Source organism: Argopecten irradians, chromosome 5 (assembly GCF_041381155.1).
Source record: "Argopecten irradians isolate NY chromosome 5, Ai_NY, whole genome shotgun sequence".
Taxonomy (NCBI): domain Eukaryota; kingdom Metazoa; phylum Mollusca; class Bivalvia; order Pectinida; family Pectinidae; genus Argopecten; species Argopecten irradians.
In genome coordinates this window covers 25,445,886-25,465,957 of record NC_091138.1, presented here as the reverse complement: position 1 = coordinate 25,465,957, position 20,072 = coordinate 25,445,886, and the positions used below count along the sequence as shown (strand labels likewise).

Below are 20,072 nucleotides of genomic sequence, written 5' to 3'. Positions count from 1 at the left end.
GTAACATGCATACACAATCTGAGAGTCTGATAAATGTTGAATTTCCACTGTGAAGGTACAGAGTTAGAGTGCTTTCGACACAATATCTTGGTGTCTCTTAAAGTTCGTTGAAAATTGTTTGAATACCTAAGTTTTTGCACAGGCACTAAATGTGAATGAGTCTTGCTCATGCATAGAATTTGTAATACATAAAGCTTTATAAAAATTAAAATATATGATGGTGATATATTAGAAAGATGAATTTAATTATTTTATGATAAGTTGTGAGTAATTATCTGCCATAAGGTTATTGAAAGGAGACTTGAGGAAAGAACACTGCCAGGAGACAAAACTATGACACTACAGCATATTAGCCTTCTTGTGTTCCCGAATTAGTCAGGGCTTTGATTTATTAACAGATCTGTCAAAATTATACAGTCATACGTCCTGTAGTTTTGTTAAAGGTTTTTTTTTCATGAATTTTCAAATCTTAACATTTGCAATTCTATTTTCTTGTTTATGCATGCCCTCAGGCTTTGCAGAGTTGTGTGTATATCAAATCAGATAAGAATTTCTTTTTCCATGCAAATCACCTTTCCTAATGATTATATTTTTCAATTTTGTAGAGGAAATTCTGTTGATATCATCATCCATTTAAACTAAGGTAGAAATGTTGATCATTTTTTAAGCAACTTTTTAAAAATCAGACGTCAGCCATTTGCATTTTGGATGTTTTGTAAATTAGGATAAAGTTTTAGGGGAAAGCTAACAGCTAGGCTGTCTGTTGTTTATAGGTGATGTTGAATAGATATTTTTCTTACCGTACACAAATACAATGATATGGATAGCAGTTTATATTAATGTACACACTGAAAGATAGTGACAGTTTAAACTATGACAGCCTGAATGGCATTAAGATCTTTTTTTTCTTGCACAGGTGTTGCACTGACAGTGCCCGAGGGAGCCATTAAAAAGGGACACACAGAGGAACTGTTCATTGCAGTGTGTCGGGACGACAAGGACCGTCCCAAACTCTCAGGTATGCTAAGTGTTTGGCGTTATCTGATCTGAACTTGTGTCCTCCCTGAGGCAGGTAGACGCAGATCTACACCGATAGTCCCCATTACGGTTAGGATAGTAAACAAATAATACGCTAATAACCCGATCAGAGCATGCGATTCACGAAACTTGTCTCACTACCACTAACGACGGAAAATAAATGCATCACTTGGATATATGAAAAAACGGGCGCATAGATCATCTGATGTATGGGTAGGATAGGAGACGGTGTTAACTCGAAAAGTGAATAAAAATTCAAATTTTGTTTCTCATGTGTTCTAATCTTCCATCAGAGTTGACAGTGATGTGACATTAAAATGCAGATGTCTTTCTTTACTGAGATCTACCTTCCATTCATGGACTGTAGAGGTAAAAGTGATTTTAGTGAGAGTTTGTGGAAAATGTGTATAAAACCTGAATATTTGTATATCTGGTGGTACACAGTATATTGCATTAGTTATCAGTCAGGATCTCTATAGAATATACTGTCCGATGTATCTATTCAGAACTATTACTTATATGTTATAAATATCAGGCATGTCTGCTCCCCAACAGTTTCTGGGTATCCTTTTGTAAATAAAATTTCAGAACTTACAAGATTACAATATGACAAAATCAAATTTAATGGAATAGTAAATATCATATTTTGATAGAGAGAATTGGTATGCCCCCACCTTGGAATATGAAGACATGTAGTTTGACCAATCTGTCTGTTCACGCCCCATCCTGTCATGTCCTAATATAAACCTTTAATTCTCCTCCGTACTATGATAAGGCTATATTGAAACAGGAATCTTTTGAGGTTTTGTTTTCTAATCATGGTACTTTTGTCATCCTCAGACCATCAGACTGTGATTAGCCCAGTGATCCTGGTCGGTCCCGTCAAACACGACATGTTAAAGCCTGTTATCCTCTCACTCCAACACTGTGCCAACATGCGACAAGGAGGCTGGATGCTCTCCCTTTGTACCAGTGACACACCCACAGATGAACCTCCGCGATGGCATGTAAGTAACGATTAAACGCCAAACGATGATGTTCTGGTCAAAGAAACTTGCAAACCATGATGTTCTGGTCAAAGAAACTTGCAAAAACCATGGTGTTCCTGTCAAAGAAATAGCAAACCAATGATGTTCAACCAGTGTTCTGGTCAAAGAAACTAGCAAACTACCCCGGTATGGTGTTCTGGTCAAAGAAACTAGCAAACCATGATGTTCTGGTCAAAGAAACTAGCAAACCATGGTGTTCTGGTCAAAGAAACTAGCAAACCATGGTGTTCTGGTCAAAGAAACTAGCAAACCATGGTTCTGGTTCGCTGGTCAAAGAACTAGCAAACCAGTGTTCTGGTCAAAGAAACTAGCAAACCAGGTTCTGGTCAAAAAACTAGCAAACCATGGTGTTCTGGTCAAAGAAACTAGCAAACCATGCTGGTCAAAGAAACTAGCAAACCATGTGTTCTGGTCAAAGAAACTAGCAAACCATGTGTTCTGGTCAAAGAAACTAGCAAAGCAAGGTGTTCTGGTCAAAGAAACTAGCAAACCATGGTGTTCTGGTCAAAGAAACTAGCAAACCATGGTGTTCTGGTCAAAGAAACTAGCAAACCAAGGTGTTCTGATCAAAGAAACTAGCAAAGCAAGGTGTTCTGGTCAAAGAAACTAGCAAACCATGGTGTTCTGGTCAAAGAAACAATTAATCTGTTGTGAATGCTATGAAAAATAACAATTGTCTTTTAGGAAAATTTTAATTATTGAGTTGCAGATATCTTGCAGTATAGAAAAATGTTTTCATAAAATCCATGAAATTTCTTTCTTACAGAAAATTGTAACTTTGGGACAGGAGACAATTAACACACCAATCTATGCCCAGTTAGACCCCAATCACTGCCATATCATGACCGAATACCTTCAAAGATATGCCCTTATAGGCGAGGCCATCCACGGGGGCAAACCAATCAAAATCCTTCGTCTGGCTGCATTTGCCCCTATGATGCCCCCTTCCATGGATTTCAGTATCCGGGTTTATGTTGTGGAGGACACCCAGGATGCATTAGAAGTAAGTCTGGAGTCCAAGGTCACTCTTTCACTGTGAAAGTAAATGATGCTTAAAATTAAATATGATTTTGGATCGCTACAAAATCTTTATTAATAATTTAATCCATTCGGTTAAAAATGTGAAAACAATGTTTCCAAGTTTCCAGTCATCGGCAATACAATTAAGATATCAAATTTTAACTTTTCAGAGTGTGATACAAGAAGAGAGGAAATTTGGAGGGCGTTTACTTGACAAACCAAAGCAGATACCATTCCAAGATGGCGGACATAATTTGTGCCTGACCATTGAAGAACTCACCCCGGGTTGGAGAAGTAAATTAGCGGCAAACTACCAGGTAGATACCGAAATTTACTCGTTAGTGTATTCACCTGGAGACGTTGTTAATGTTAACAGGTGATAGGGGCCAAAATAAAAAGGCTATCGTCTCGTGTAATCTAGATACATCTTGCCCTGAAAAGTTATTAAGGCTAAGACAACATCATTAGTATTATCACAATTATATTTGATGAGTTATATATAGTTACATGTTGTGATGTTATATAACATAAACAGAGGTGTTGTCATATGACTTGCCTAATAACATCATGTGATCTATATTGAAAGTTAGACAATACATGATGTGCACAGCTGAACAGCTGATATACAAAGATAAATAAAATTGGAACTATAAAAGTTTATAATAATATTTGTTGGTGTGAATGTGTCTGACATTTTGGTAGTAACTATTAAACTGATACAGATCTGAATACAATTTATATAGGGTTTGACCTTTTATGATGAGGCCAGGTTAAATGTTCTGGAGACAGGGAAATGGCAGGCAGTACTGTAGGGTAGTGGGCTGGGGCAGGTGTAGAGGAATGGTACAGAACTAAATCTGTGGTTGAAATAAAATGACAAATGTGTTTGTGTAAATTGGTAAGTCCTTTATATCCCTGTAACAAAAGTTGGGTGATATTTACAGGGAGGTGGTCCAGGGGAGGGAGGAATTAGGCTGATCAATGTCCAGATCTAAATTGGACAAATTGATAAATGGTGGTGGCCATTATAAACGTGATAGTGGCCCTAGTATTGTAGAATATCATTGAATACAAGAGTACTGTGGTTGTGGGACCTGTATAAATCAGTATAATTAGTGAGTATTGTGACAGAGTGAGGGATCATGTATCTACCATAGCCTATTTTATTGTTTCTCCCCGTAGCAGGGGGAGGAGTCCTAGCAGATATTCTCACCCCCCTACACAAATTGGAACATGATGGATGATTGTTTGACATTACATTGTTAATAAAACAAGACAATTGGAGCTGGTCATTGTTCTCGGCTCCAGTTGGTGTAACTATACTCTGTATAAATTACGACAGACAAATGGTGACACGAGATGTCCTTGCTATAGGAAGTCGGCATGTGGCGTTTGATTTTAGATCAGTTCTCTACTTAATTGTGCGACTGAGTGCTAGCATTCTATTTCTATTTAATTTGAACACTAACTAATTTCCTCATGGACTAGCCGAGCCATGAATTCATTAGACCAAAGAAAACATTGCACATATTTTGAGAGAAAATAAAAACAACTAGCAGTCATAGGGATCAAAATAGTGTAAATGTGTTTGGGACAGATAAGGGAATTAACTTCACATGTCGCAACATCAATTTTTGGAAAATAATATTTCTTGATTGTATCGTCATAGGAATTCTATTGTCTTTTTAGGAATTTATAAAAGTTCGAAATTAACATGACCCATGCACCTGCACAAATAAAATTGTTTTAGATGGACGGGAGACAATTATTTTCAGACAAAATCTGATAAGTTGCTCACTGCTGCAGTCTTGCTGCAGCACACAGCTGTCTCGCTTGGCTTCTGACACACTAATTGTACATTTCATATTTCAAGTAACATAAGCCGGCTAGATAAGCTTCCTTCTCGAGATGGTTTAATCACTGTAATTCTCCATCACAGTTCCCAATAATTTTGAATTAAAGTTAGACTTTTTTTGCACAATTTTGACAGATAAACTTCCCATTGCAGTTTAAATGGATACTTCTGCTGTCATACTTTAAGCATTCAGGAGAAAATTGATATATTTATCGTGCAATGGCAATTTTATGATGGAAGCGACGCTCGACTAAAAACCAAAACAAAAAAAATAGGTAAAACGAAAATTATACGACATTAGAATTACAGTCTTAAGGAGCCAAGGAAAATTATGGAATATCTTTTGAGGTTTTGAAAAAGATTTGATATGAAAATGTAGCTCAAATGCTGTGACAAGGAATTCTGAAAATTTGCAGATTGCAAGATAATTTGAGACATAAAGCTATTGGGTAGTAGTTTGCAGAGTATTTCATCGTGGTGATAAGAGACATTTTATTGAAGTAATTATGGAAATTGGAATAAGGGGAGAAGTATTAAGTTATCATTATGAAAGATCTGTGTGGCTTTATGGAAGTCTCAGGATTACTACACGTTAATTGGGTAAACATGTAAAATAATTTTGGTAAAGCGACAAGGGTGCTAGATATCTAGTGGTAAAGACATAGTTATCTAAGTACTTGGGGTAGGGTGAATTCTCCCAAGAAAGTCACTCCGACTGGAATGTTGGGCCCAGATAATACAAAATTAACAAATGAGCAGGTTGAAGTGAAGATTTGTCAGTTGAGGTGTAGACAGGGTCATTTTGGGGCTAATGCACACTAGAGGTCAGCACTGTCTGATCGCCTGCTCGCTAGAGGTCAGCACACTCTGATGCCTATCAGCGCCACATGGTGGTGCATTCTGTAAACATGAAAAATAGGTTCTGTTAAATTTCCATGGGGGAATCATTTTGGTAACACCATTAATCTCGGTGAGAGGCGATTTATTTAAACAGATGCCCCCAGTACAAGTCACTTTTGTCCCATTTATGATTTACGAGCCTTTCTTTTGTCAACTGTTCATTTGTCTGGCAGATCATACCATGATCAGTTTAACATTTATGATAATAAATGAACTATTAAAACAAGATGACAAAGTTGAGCTGGGATTTCTTGCCCTGCACATCCATGCCATTATCATTAAAAATGTGCACCAGTCTTAAGGAGGAGGGGGGGGGGGGGTGATATGGGGTATTAGCATATCATGCACCACCCCAGGGAAGGGGTTCAGCATGTCAACACTACCCTGGGGGGGATCAGGTTTTGGTCGGGTAGAGGTTAAAGTTGTCCATGATACATCTTATCCATAGCTTTATACCCAAAAACATTTTATCCTTGTAAAAAATCATTATTAAATTTGAAGAAGTGGTCATTTTTGAGAGGCTAGTAGAGGAAGTGATACACACAGGTATACACTTGTATTGCCAGGCTATAATCTCAATCTCTACATAAAACTGAAGGTGTTGAAAGAGATTATCAAAATTTGAATAAAGCTTTTTATGTTTGATTGTAATGTATACCAGTTAGCTCATGGTTTTATACAGTACTAAATCTCTTACTCTGTCACATCCACCCAACACCTTATTGTCTCCCTTTGTTCAGGGGATAATGCGATGAACCTCTAGTTAGATTACAAAGTGAGGGGGTCACCAGAGGAATTCCAACTGTCAAACTTTTGTATAGGGGCTCGTAAATTATAGGGGTAATATAAAGAAAATAACAGATACAAAAATCTGGTATAAGCATTCCCAGCCAACACTTTCCAATCTGGACACCACAATTGTGCTCCCTGACACATTTGATCAAAATAGATTCATTTTTCTGTGTCAAATTTACAGATGGAAGTCTCTGACCTGTCCACAGGGCCCATAGATCTCTGCCTAATTTGATCAAGTAATGCATCATGCATACCAACAGTCTCTTAATATGATTTCATTTTTAAATGGTTTTGGGTACTTTGTGCATCCCGCATTTATGTACACGTAATTGAATATTCAATTTTTGTGAAAAATCTTTTTGCTGGTTGTGTTTTAGCAGTGGAAATTGAACAAATGAAATCCCACAGTTAATATCTTCTGAAAGATTGACTTGATGTTTTGTTTATTTATAAAGTAAAACAAAACTTTCTAAGATTTGATTTTTTTGGAAGATTGATGTCTTATCATTGATCAAATCAAAATAAGAAGTTTAAAACATAACTTTCATAGAAGATAATGACTTACACTCCTATAGCTGTATTGTAAAATTAATATGTGTATATGTAAACATCAAATTACAATGAAGAATTTGATTTCCAGGAGATTCCATTCCAACACATTTGGAGCGGCACACAGAACAACCTTCACTGCTCCTTTTCACTGGAATTGGTAGACCGTGCCTATCACAAAGTCAGCTGTAAAATTCAGGTGTATCAAAAAGCTATTCTTAGTAACAGACAAGTCCTCAACATCAGCAACAACTTTAAAGAGGTCAGTTATCTCCCTTTGTTAGTTGTCTCCCTTGGTCAGTTATCTTTCTTTGTTAGTTGTGTCCCTTGGTCAGCAATTGCTATTTGTCTGTTATAAGTGATGCTAGTGAATGGCTAATTTCTTGTATTCATATGCTTATAGATACTTTGAAACTCATGGAAAAAGTTTTATGTTGTTAACAAAATAATTCAATTGACCTATGTAAATTAATTTATGCAAAACATTGGACAGAAATGATATGTCATGCTAAAATACATGTTGATAATCAATATTTGCTTAATTTGCTCTGCAGAAACCTGTATCTTGTTCTACACCATCTTCAACACTCAAAGGAAGGTCATCAACAGTTACCACCAATTCCAGTTCAGGGTTCAGCTCCATGGTAACGCTTGACCCTCAAGGTCAAAACTTCCGACTGCCAACACATATAAGAACGAGACTGTGTATGTTACTAGATCCTCCGAATGCTCGGGGCAACGATTGGAGGATGTTAGCACAAGCTCTCACAGTAGATAGGTATGTAGTCTATATTTAAAAGGTCTATAAACTTTATAGCCAAATAAAAACTGTAGTATTGGGAATCAAGAATGGACAACTAAATACAAATTTCACAAAGTACTTATTCTCTTACAAACCTGGCCTGGTGGTTTGTTGTACATTGTCATCAATAATGGATGGATAAGAATTAGATGTGAACCTTAAACTTTGACAGTCCAGGAAGTAGGGTAGTCAGGACACCGTCGGTCTCCAATAATAGCTTGGTCCTGCTGTTAGTGGATACAGCATGTCTTAAATAGACGTTTTAAAAATCACAAACAATTGAGATTGGTTATAGCTTGGTCATGTTATTGCATGGATCAGTTTTGGGAGGACTTTTTGAGGAACATGGTTGAGGTTTAATGTTTTTATTTCATCACAAGCCTAACATATCTCCATAGAGTAAGAGGATCATTTGGAAAACTTTAGTTCTAAATTGTGAGTCATAAATCTTGGCATTCTCACTGAGTTAGGTTACAAGACCAATAAAATAGTTATGTGTAAAAAGCAGGGGGGATCACTCCACCCCTTTAGGAGGGTGTAGGACGGAGGTTCTGGGAGACCCCGACGCCCGACTGAGCAGCATGAGCCTAATGGCATGTGATTTGAAATTTCTTTACATGTGCATTTCATAGAGTGTGTAAGCCTCGATTCACAGACGTGATTTTGTCAAGTAAGACTATATAATCCTGGCTGTTCCTCAAACGACTCTGGGAAATGGTAGGGGATTAGGTTAGTAGGAAAAGGTAGGAAATGTAGCTTAACTACCTACACTTAATGATCGGGGTGAAAAAATGGACCTAGAGTTTCCTACTAATGTTACAACCTTAAGGAGGTGCTGGAGTTGTGTTTGATGTTCAGTTTTGATGGTAGCTGTGGTACCTCCCCCAATGTTTCAAGCATTAACAAAAGCCTTGATGTCTTGTTTCCTTGAAATCTATGAAAACAATTTCACATAATTATTTATTCAAACACAATAAATTTTGAATGCTTCTGTCAAATTCAAAGACTTAATGAATGAATTATAATTCTTTTGAAGACTCAGAACTAAGTATAGAGGACAAAGCCTTGATTATTACCAATTTAAAGATAAATAGTGTTGCATATTGCTGATTTTATTCAAGACTCTACTTTTGGCAATTTTCTTGTTTCTTACAAGTAAATCACTATCACAACAATGTTTTTTGTGTAATAAATTGACAATTACACAACTACTAATGGTTTTGTTATTTCTTTTCAGGTATGTCCAGTTCTTTGCTACAAAGGGTTCACCCACAGAACACATTCTCGATTTGTGGGAGGCACGACATCGGGAAGAAACAGCAGTGACTGATTTAATGAACATTTTCCGTGTGATGGGTCGGTTAGACGCGGCGTCTGTCCTCGAAGAGGACCGCGGATCATGGCTATGATTTTGTCTCTGTGCCAATGACAGGATAATACTTCTATAACCTATGCAAGTGTGGCTGTGATTACGCTCGGTCTCCACATGTGGGGCAGAACCGCCTCGGGAGACTGAGCATGCCCAGAAGAGTTGCGACTCCGAGGGAAGTTATATGTCTCATAACCATAACACTGGTGCTCCACAAGGGTGACCCGATGTGTCAAACTACTTCAAACTAGGACATGTTACTCTGCCGGTCGACCCTTACAAGGACGTTTTATAATGAGAGGAATAGATTTGTGGTATGATGGTGTTCATGTTAAAACGATTCATATCTGGTATCTACAATTCTAACTATTCTGTGGAGGTCATTTACTATAGCAAACTAGAACTTCATAGTGCTTAGTGTGTCGAAGTACGACCAAATATGGGTGCTCACCAACTCCTTATATGGAATGACTGCTGATGCAAATTAATTAATGTGAAAATAAACCTACATGACTCCATATTGTACTGACACTGGCCTTCAATACTATCTCAAAGTGAAGAAAACAAAGAGTGCTATTTTCCAAAAGGGAACAGAGAATTACTACATTACTTTTATTTTGAAGAAATTGAGAATAGTGTTGCCGTTTATTGTGAATTCCACAAGGTTAAATCAAGACTCTGTAGCGGAGATGAAAACCCTGGAGATTTTATTTGGACTTGTAGGGAACTTGTGATTTTCTAAGCATATTCAACACTACAACGTGAGATGTGAGGTAAAAAAGTCTACTATACCTGGCAGAGACTAATGTCTTCAGGTGGTATTAACCTGACCTTTGCTCTGTTAAACTGGGTCAAAGGTCAAGGAAGTGTATGCCCCTGACAAACATGGACTTGGATAAACAAGTCTGTATACAGAGAGGGAGGTAGTCTGGATTGTGGTGAAGTTACTCACCAGAGGGACAATTGGAAAGGTCATTCCAATGTGACCTCTGTGTCAAGGTCAATCCAAGTGATCCTTGACCCCATCACTCATTAGAGACTGTTGATATGATAAAAATATTGTGATAAAGATAATATGATGAGTATAAATACAATTCAAACTGCCAAATATGTGTATAGGATGTCATATTTGAACAGGTGTAATGATATGTGTGAAAACTGTGCCAGACAATGTGCAGACATGCTGATATTATTGCACCTTTGCATTTTGTTATAAGCTAGTTAAATATGACAGATTCTTTAATTTATTACATAATGATATAAAATTACCCTTTTCAAGTCATGCATATACAAGACATTTCTTTATTCAGTGTAGAAGAACTGTACCTATTTCAGGTGTTATTGGATTAGTTTATAACGATCAATCTATCGTGGAAGGGTATCGGAATTAGAAAATTGAGGCATTATTTTAGTATGTGGTACTAGAGAATACGATACTGCAATCGCGTACCCGTGGGATAAACCTGAGGTTCATATTGGGAGTAATTTGTTCATGCAACCAAAATGACGTTTAAAGTTGATCTGTGTACAGTATACAACTTTAAACCTGTACCCTAACTTGGTGAAAACATTTAAATTGTTTTAACATCAGTGGCATCACATTACAGGGGTCACTGGGTGCAGTTTTTGTCAAGTAAACACACATTCCCACCTATAATGTTGGCTTTGTAGTATGGTATAGTGATTGTTACTACATCAAAATAATGGCTCAATATGGCCATCTAATGGGCATAATTGCAGATCCTTGGTGGTACTAGGTCCAGGTATAGCTCTTTGATTAACCTTGTGATGATGCTGTGCAGTCACAGAAAGCTAATGGAACTACATACAAAAAAATCTAACACTAGCTAACCTATTACAGAAATATCTGGTTAATTTTAGTAAGTCATTATGGCTTAATAGTATAGCCGCTTAGTTGAAAGTGAAACAATTCCGACTTCGTGCATAAATATTTATACATTCTTCAAATAATTTCTAGTCATTTTGTGTCATGTAAAACAAATGGTCATTTCTATAATATGTTAAGAGTTGATGTAACATACCAACATTAAACTCATTCACCCCTCAAATTTCATAATGGACTGGCCTAGTCTTTGATTTAGAATAGTCTAACCGTGTCTTCAGGGGTAAATGAGTTAGGTGACTTTTTCATTGGAAGGCTGTTCAAGTGTTGCAGCCTTTGACCTTTGTCTGTACCAGGTTGAGAGGTGTGTGTGTCGATGCAGTAGTTTAAGGGGCCATCAGACATCTCATTAACACAGTATACATGTCTATATGTGTACCAATCCAGTATCTCATTACCTCTAATTCACCTGTCATCCATAGCCGATGTGAACCCCACCATATTGTCACCATTTTAAAACTGTACTTGGTGACATTTGCGACCTACTCTCAAAAACTTCTCAACCTTTCACAATCCATTTTGTCAACTTTTTGTGTAGCGCTAAATTGAGTTCTTTTAAGAAATGAGCCATAGCTGTTGATAGTGATTAGTAAATTCCTTCTGTAAAATATAGCATGAATCTAAAGGATCATCGATTGATTCCCATAAATGTTAAAGTGCTTCTACATTTTCATCAGATTGGTGTATAATATTGTAGTATTCAAGGCCTTTTCTTACCATATTTAGTACACTTTTTAAAAGACTGAACTGATGAATCAGATTTTGAATGGAAACTCTTCACTTTCATTCCTTTACAAACAAAGTGTTGTTTTTTTTCTTGTTTTATTTGAAAAGTTACCAAATTTTTCTATTTCATGATCAATGTAAATTTTCCCTTTTTCATTTCATTTGCAAGAACTAGGCACCATTTGTGAAAATAAATAAATATTAATCCTTAGATTATAAAACTGTTACTATCTGTATATACATAGCTGGAAATATTTGACATTGACCTGCTGGCTTTTTCTCCCTCATGGATGGTGCTATGAATATGAATTTGAAATATAAATTGTTAAGCAATTAATAAATATGTCACAATCGTGTTGTCAAACTATATTGAGTTAGTTTTGTCACCCTAAGCCTCTCTTTATCATTGGTATATATTGTTGATGTAATTCATCATTTTCATAGCTACACATTGCTCTGCTTCCATCTTTTCTATATAGGAGAAATAGAAATAAAATATACAACTCAAATTAATAATTGCATAGCATCTTTTTTGGTTAGATAGCAAGATTGTGTTACCAGCTATTTTTCTCTTGTCATATTTTTGTATCAAAGTTAAAACATATGGGGGGAAATGTTTATATTCTTTTGGGTGGAAATCTGTTTACATTCGCATTCTATTTAATTTTTTTTTACTTCATAAATATCTACTCATCTGTTGTGTTTTTGGATGTAAGTGTTGTCTCCCTTGGTAATGCTAGTTGTTGATCGAGTGAATGAGTTGTATCTTGCGTTAATGATAGTAATTTATTGTCTGTAACAACACCTATATTATGCTTTATAAACATTGTCATTTTTTCCCCTTAAATATCATCTAGGTGGGACCTAATACAGAATAGTATGTGTTATTAACTTATATATTTACATATATTATTATTGTTGATCAGATCTAGGAAGAAATATTTACATTAAACTGAATTGTAAAAGAGTGAAAACAAATAATTGGTAGCTGAAATCAACGTTCTATTCTTTGCATACCAATTCAAATAATTTCATCTATCAAACTACCCAAAATTACAGAAAATTGTTAAGACCTAATTGTTTGCTCCACAGTCGTTTTACTGTTTTTGTCTAATCCAAAGAAAAGAACAGAGGTCTAAAAAAATTAGAATGCTATTAACTTCTTCTTTGTTAAAGAAATATTATTCCTTCTAAAATTAATTCTGTGTAATATACATTTAGTTCCGTTGCAAAGGGTGCACTCAATCATGGAAGAGGATGTAAATTTGTAATTCTAAACATTTGAACATTTGACTTTTGGGAACTTAACACCTGTATTGGAGAATTTTCGATTAGCAGTTATCACCTAAAAGTTATATTTTTCACCTTTAAATTCATTTACACACCCCAAAACCATTTCTAAAACAAAGAAAAGTGAAAAACAAAATCTTGGTTCCATCGAGATGGTACACTTGCATCTGTTTGAGACAAATGTTTGGTTCCAATGTAAGAGTACATTTAAGTCTGTGTGAAACAAAAGCCTTTATTTGATATTTAAGTACATGTCTGGTTTGAGTACTTTAGCTATATTGGTCCTCTTACTGTGATTGTAATACCAAGTTCTCCTAACAGATGGTCAGATTCCAGTACAGCATGCATGAGGAATACCATTACAGAAATTAAATTTAACTTGATGAAAGCAGTCAATGTACCACATTTTTTAAGTGGAATTTTCAAGGAATCCGGGTTTTCTGATTGACCTAATCCATCTTTTTCTTCATTAATTCAATAATCGTGCCATAATGGGGTAATTACAGTGACTTTTGGGGCAAGTCCTGTATTTTTGAAGGGGAGATAACTTTTTTTTTAGTAAGAATGGTGGTAACGTTTTTTTACTGATGTGGAGAGTGATTCTTAAAGTGTATGAACTATAACACATGTGTTTGATGCATTTGATTGACTAAACATGCACATGTGCTGGTGCAGGTGTGCGATTGAATGCATGTGCTTGCACAGGTGTAAGAGAACAAGTGTGCTAGTTCAGCTTAGAGAGTACACATATGTAAGTACATGTGTGGGTGAGCGTGGTAAGGTAGTTATGAGTGCTATTTGAACATTTACATTTGATACATGACGTGTCATGTGTCAGTTTTTACACAGCTTCTCATTTATCATAAATATGTGACAGTGTTGTTTATTTGAGACAATATGACTGGGAAGCTACAGTTATATTAAATCTATATGTCCTATGTAAAGTTTGGTAACTACTAGGTATGTTGCCAGCTAACACAATGATCATGCAATTTTAAGATTGAAATATTTTGTTTTTGTCATGTTTATTGTATATAAATGTCACTAAAATAAATTGAGAAAAAAGAAATCTGAGCACCTGTTTTCTGGTTTTCTGTGCATTTATAAGGTAACATGTCATAATAAGACATGCTTATTGGAAAGTACAGTGTTTGTTGTTCACCTATAGCAGGACCGGACTATCTCAACATTGATGACCAGGTGTCTTAAAGGTCAAAGGTTCCAATCCTGGTCTGAATGCTGCATTTACCTGCTACACATTATTGTGGTCATGGTACATTTTATATAAAAAAAAACTGGAATGTTGACCATTTGTCATAGCAACAACATCTGTATAAAGACCATCTGCTTCATAACAACACCTTCTACACAAATTGACCTCCGTATAAAGACTGCCTGCTTCATAACAACACCTTCTACACAAGTTGACCTCTGTATAAAGACTGTCTGCTTCATAACAACACCTTCTACACAAATTGACCTCTGTATAAAGACTGCCTGCTTCATAACAACACCTTCTACACAAGTTGACCTCTGTATAAAGACTGCCTGCTTCATAACAACACCTTCTACACAAGTTGACCTCCGTATAAAGACTGCCTGCTTCATAACAACACCTTCTACACAAGTTGACCTCTGTATAAAGACTGCCTGCTTCATAACAACACCTTCTACACAAATTGACCTCTGTATAAAGACTGCCTGCTTCATAACAACACCTTCTACACAAGTTGACCTCTGTATAAAGACTGCCTGCTTCATAACAACACCTTCTACACAAGTTGACCTCCGTATAAAGACTGCCTGCTTCATAACAACACCTTCTACACAAGTTGACCTCCGTATAAAGACTGCCTGCTTCATAACAACACCTTCTACACAAGTTGACCTCCGTATAAAGACTGTCTGCTTCATAACAACACCTTCTACACAAATTGACCTCTGTATAAAGACTGCCTGCTTCATAACAACACCTTCTACACAAATTGACCTCTGTATAAAGACTGCCTGCTTCATAACAACACCTTCTACACAAATTGACCTCTGTATAAAGACCATCTGCTTCATAACAACACCTTCTACACAAATTGACCTCTGTATAAAGACTGCCTGCTTCATAACAACACCTTCTACACAAATTGACCTCTGTATAAAGACTGCCTGCTTCATAACAACACCTTCTACACAATTGACCTCCGTATAAAGACTGCCTGCTTCATAACAACACCTCTACACAAATTGACCTCTGTATAAAGACTGCCTGCTTCATAACAACACCTTCTACACAAGTTGACCTCCGTATAAAGACTGCCTGCTTCATAACAACACCTTCTACACAAATTGACCTCTGTATAAAGACTGCCTGCTTCATAACAACACCTTCTACACAATTGACCTCCGTATAAAGACTGCCTGCTTCATAACAACACCTTCTACACAAGTTGACCTCTGTATAAAGACCTGCCTGCTTCATAACAACACCTTCTACACAAATTGACCTCTGTATAAAGACTGCCTGCTTCATAACAACACCTTCTACACAAGTTGACCTCTGTATAAAGACTGCCTGCTTCATAACAACACCTTCTACACAAGTTGACCTCTGTATAAAGACTGCCTGCTTCATAACAACACCTTCTACACAAGTTGACCTCTGTATAAAGACTGCCTGCTTCATAACAACACCTTCTACACAAATTGTTGACCTCTTCTATAAAGACAGACTGTCTGCTTCATAACAACACCTTCTACACAAATTGACCTCCGTATAAAGACTGCCTGCTTCATAACAACACCTTCTACACAATTGACCTCCGTATAAAGACTGCCTGCTTCATAACAACACCTTTACACAAATTGACCTCATAAGACTTGCTTCATAACAACACCTCTACACAATTGACCTCGTATAAAGACTGCCTGCTTCATAACAACACCTACTACACAAATTGACCTCTGTATAAAAGACTGCCTGCTTCATAACAACACCTTCTACACAAATTGACCTCTGTATAAAGACTGCCTGCTTCATAACAACACCTTCTACACACAAGTTGACCTCTGTATAAAGACTGCCTGCTTCATAACAACACCTTCTACACAAGTTGACCTCTGTATAAAGACTGCCTGCTTCATAACAACACCTTCTACACAAGTTGACCTCTGTATAAAGACTGCCTGCTTCATAACAACACCTTCTACACAAATTGACCTCCGTATAAAGACCATCTGCTTCATAACAACACCTTCTACACAAGTTGACCTCTGTATAAAGACTGCCTGCTTCATAACAACACCTTCTACACAAGTTGACCTCTGTATAAAGACTGCCTGCTTCATAACAACACCTTCTACACAAATTGACCTCTGTATAAAGACTGCCTGCTTCATAACAACACCTTCTACACAAATTGACCTCTGTATAAAGACTGCCTGCTTCATAACAACACCTTCTACACAAGTTGACCTCTGTATAAAGACTGCCTGCTTCATAACAACACCTTCTACACAAATTGACCTCTGTATAAAGACTGCCTGCTTCATAACAACACCTTCTACACAAATTGACCTCTGTATAAAGACTGCCTGCTTCATAACAACACCTTCTACACAAGTTGACCTCCGTATAAAGACTGCCTGCTTCATAACAACACCTTCTACACAAATTGACCTCCGTATAAAGACCATGCCTGCTTCATAACAACACCTTCTACACAAGTTGACCTCCGTATAAAGACTGCCTGCTTCATAACAACACCTTCTACACAAGTTGACCTCCGTATAAAGACTGCCTGCTTCATAACAACACCTTCTACACAAGTTGACCTCTGTATAAAGACTGCCTGCTTCATAACAACACCTTCTACACAAGTTGACCTCTGTATAAAGACTGCCTGCTTCATAACAACACCTTCTACACAAGTTGACCTCCGTATAAAGACTGCCTGCTTCATAACAACACCTTCTACACAAATTGACCTCCGTATAAAGACTGCCTGCTTCATAACAACACCTTCTACACAAATTGACCTCCGTATAAAGACTGCCTGCTTCATAACAACACCTTCTACACAAGTTGACCTCCGTATAAAGACTGCCTGCTTCATAACAACACCTTCTACACAAATTGACCTCCGTATAAAGACTGCCTGCTTCATAACAACACCTTCTACACAAATTGACCTCCGTATAAAGACTGCCTGCTTCATAACAACACCTTCTACACAAGTTGACCTCCGTATAAAGACTGCCTGCTTCATAACAACACCTTCTACACAAGTTGACCTCTGTATAAAGACTGCCTGCTTCATAACAACACCTTCTACACAAGTTGACCTCCGTATAAAGACTGCCTGCTTCATAACAACACCTTCTACACAAGTTGACCTCCGTATAAAGACTGCCTGCTTCATAACAACACCTTCTACACAAATTGACCTCCGTATAAAGACTGCCTGCTTCATAACAACACCTTCTACACAAATTGACCTCCGTATAAAGACTGCCTGCTTCATAACAACACCTTCTACACAAATTGACCTCCGTATAAAGACTGCTGCTTCATAACAACACCTTCTACACAGTTACCTCGTATAAAGACTTTCATAACAACACCCTCTACACAACACATTGACCTCCGTATAAAGACCATCTGCTTCATAACAACACCTTCTACACAAATTGACCTCCGTATAAAGACTGCTGCTTCATAACAACACCTTCTACACAAATTGACCTCCGTATAAAGACTGCTGCTTCATAACAACACCTTCTACACAATTGACCTCTGTATAAAGACTGCCTGCTTCATAACAACACCTTCTACACAAATTGACCTCTGTATAAAGACTGCTGCTTCATAACAACACCTTCTACACAAATTGACCTCCGTATAAAGACTGCCTGCTTCATAACAACACCTTCTACACAAGTTGACCTCCGTATAAAGACTGCCTGCTTCATAACAACACCTTCTACACAAATTGACCTCTGTATAAAGACTGCCTGCTTCATAACAACACCTTCTACACACAATTGACCTCCGTATAAAGACTGCCTGCTTCATAACAACACCTTCTACACAAATTGACCTCTGTATAAAGACTGCTGCTTCATAACAACACCTTCTACACAAATTGACCTCTGTATAAAGACTGCTGCTTCATAACAACACCTTCTACACAAATTGACCTCTGTATAAAGACTGCCTGCTTCATAACAACACCTTCTACACAAATTGACCTCTGTATAAAGACTGCCTGCTTCATAACAACACCTTCTACACAAATTGACCTCCGTATAAAGACTGCCTGCTTCATAACAACACCTTCTACACAAATTGACCTCTGTATAAAGACTGCCTATATACAACACCTTCTACACAAGTTGACTTCATATAACAACACCTTCTACACAAATTGACCTCTGTATAAAGACTGCCTGCTTCATAACAACACCTTCTACACAAATTGACCTCCGTATAAAGACTGCCTGCTTCATAACAACACCTTCTACACAAATTGACCTCCGTATAAAGACTGCCTGCTTCATAACAACACCTTCTACACAAGTTGACCTCTGTATAAAGACTGCCTGCTTCATAACAACACCTTCTACACAAATTGACCTCCGTATAAAGACTGCCTGCTTCATAACAACACCTTCTACACAAATTGACCTCTGTATAAAGACTGCCTGCTTCATAACAACACCTTCTACACAAATTGACCTCCGTATAAAGACTGCCTGCTTCATAACAACACCTTCTACACAAATTGACCTCTGTATAAAGACTGCCTGCTTCATAACAACACCTTCTACACAAATTGACCTCTGTATAAAGACTGCCTGCTTCATAACAACACCTTCTACACAAGTTGACCTCCGTATAAAGACTGCCTGCTTCATAACAACACCTTCTACACAAATTGACCTCCGTATAAAGACTGCCTGCTTCATAACAACACCTTCTACACAAATTGACCTCTGTATAAAGACTGCCTGCTTCATAACAACACCTTCTACACAAATTGACCTCCGTATAAAGACTGCCTGCTTCATAACAACACCTTCTACACAAATTGACCTCCGTATAAAGACTGCCTGCTTCATAACAACACCTTCTACACAAATTGACCTCCGTATAAAGACTGCCTGCTTCATAACAACACCTTCTACACAAGTTGACCTCCGTATAAAGACTGCCTGCTTCATAACAACACCTTCTACACAAGTTGACCTCCGTATAAAGACCTGCCTGCTATAAAACTGCACAATTGACCTCATAAAGACTGCCTGCTTCATAACAACACCTTCTACACAAATTGACCTCCGTATAAAGACTGCCTGCTTCATAACAACACCTTCTACACAAATTGACCTCCGTATAAAGACTGCCTGCTTCATAACAACACCTTCTACACAAATTGACCTCTGTATAAAGACTGCCTGCTTCATAACAACACCTTCTACACAAGTTGACCTCCGTATAAAGACTGCCTGCTTCATAACAACACCTTCTACACAAGTTGACCTCTGTATAAAGACTGCCTGCTTCATAACAACACCTTCTACACAAGTTGACCTCTGTATAAAGACTGCCTGCTTCATAACAACACCTTCTACACAAGTTGACCTCCGTATAAAGACTGCCTGCTTCATAACAACACCTTCTACACAAGTTGACCTCCGTATAAAGACTGCCTGCTTCATAACAACACCTTCTACACAAATTGACCTCCGTATAAAGACTGCCTGCTTCATAACAACACCTTCTA

The 20,072-nt window shown here is 37.3% G+C and overlaps 1 protein-coding gene across 1 annotated transcript in view; it reads left to right on the top strand.

Moving 5' to 3' along the window:
- The window catches only part of LOC138323341 (netrin receptor UNC5C-like), an 86,517-nt gene extending 72,147 nt beyond the window's left edge, over positions 1-14,370 (top strand). The window contains exons 12-18 of the mRNA XM_069267894.1: positions 917-1,018; positions 1,879-2,045; positions 2,854-3,090; positions 3,278-3,424; positions 7,298-7,468; positions 7,761-7,984; positions 9,246-14,370. Of these exons, the coding sequence (XP_069123995.1) occupies positions 917-1,018; positions 1,879-2,045; positions 2,854-3,090; positions 3,278-3,424; positions 7,298-7,468; positions 7,761-7,984; positions 9,246-9,417 (1,220 nt within the window). The 3' untranslated portion in view covers positions 9,418-14,370. The remainder of the gene's footprint in view (positions 1-916; positions 1,019-1,878; positions 2,046-2,853; positions 3,091-3,277; positions 3,425-7,297; positions 7,469-7,760; positions 7,985-9,245) is intronic.
- Positions 14,371-20,072: the final 5,702 nt, after the last annotated feature.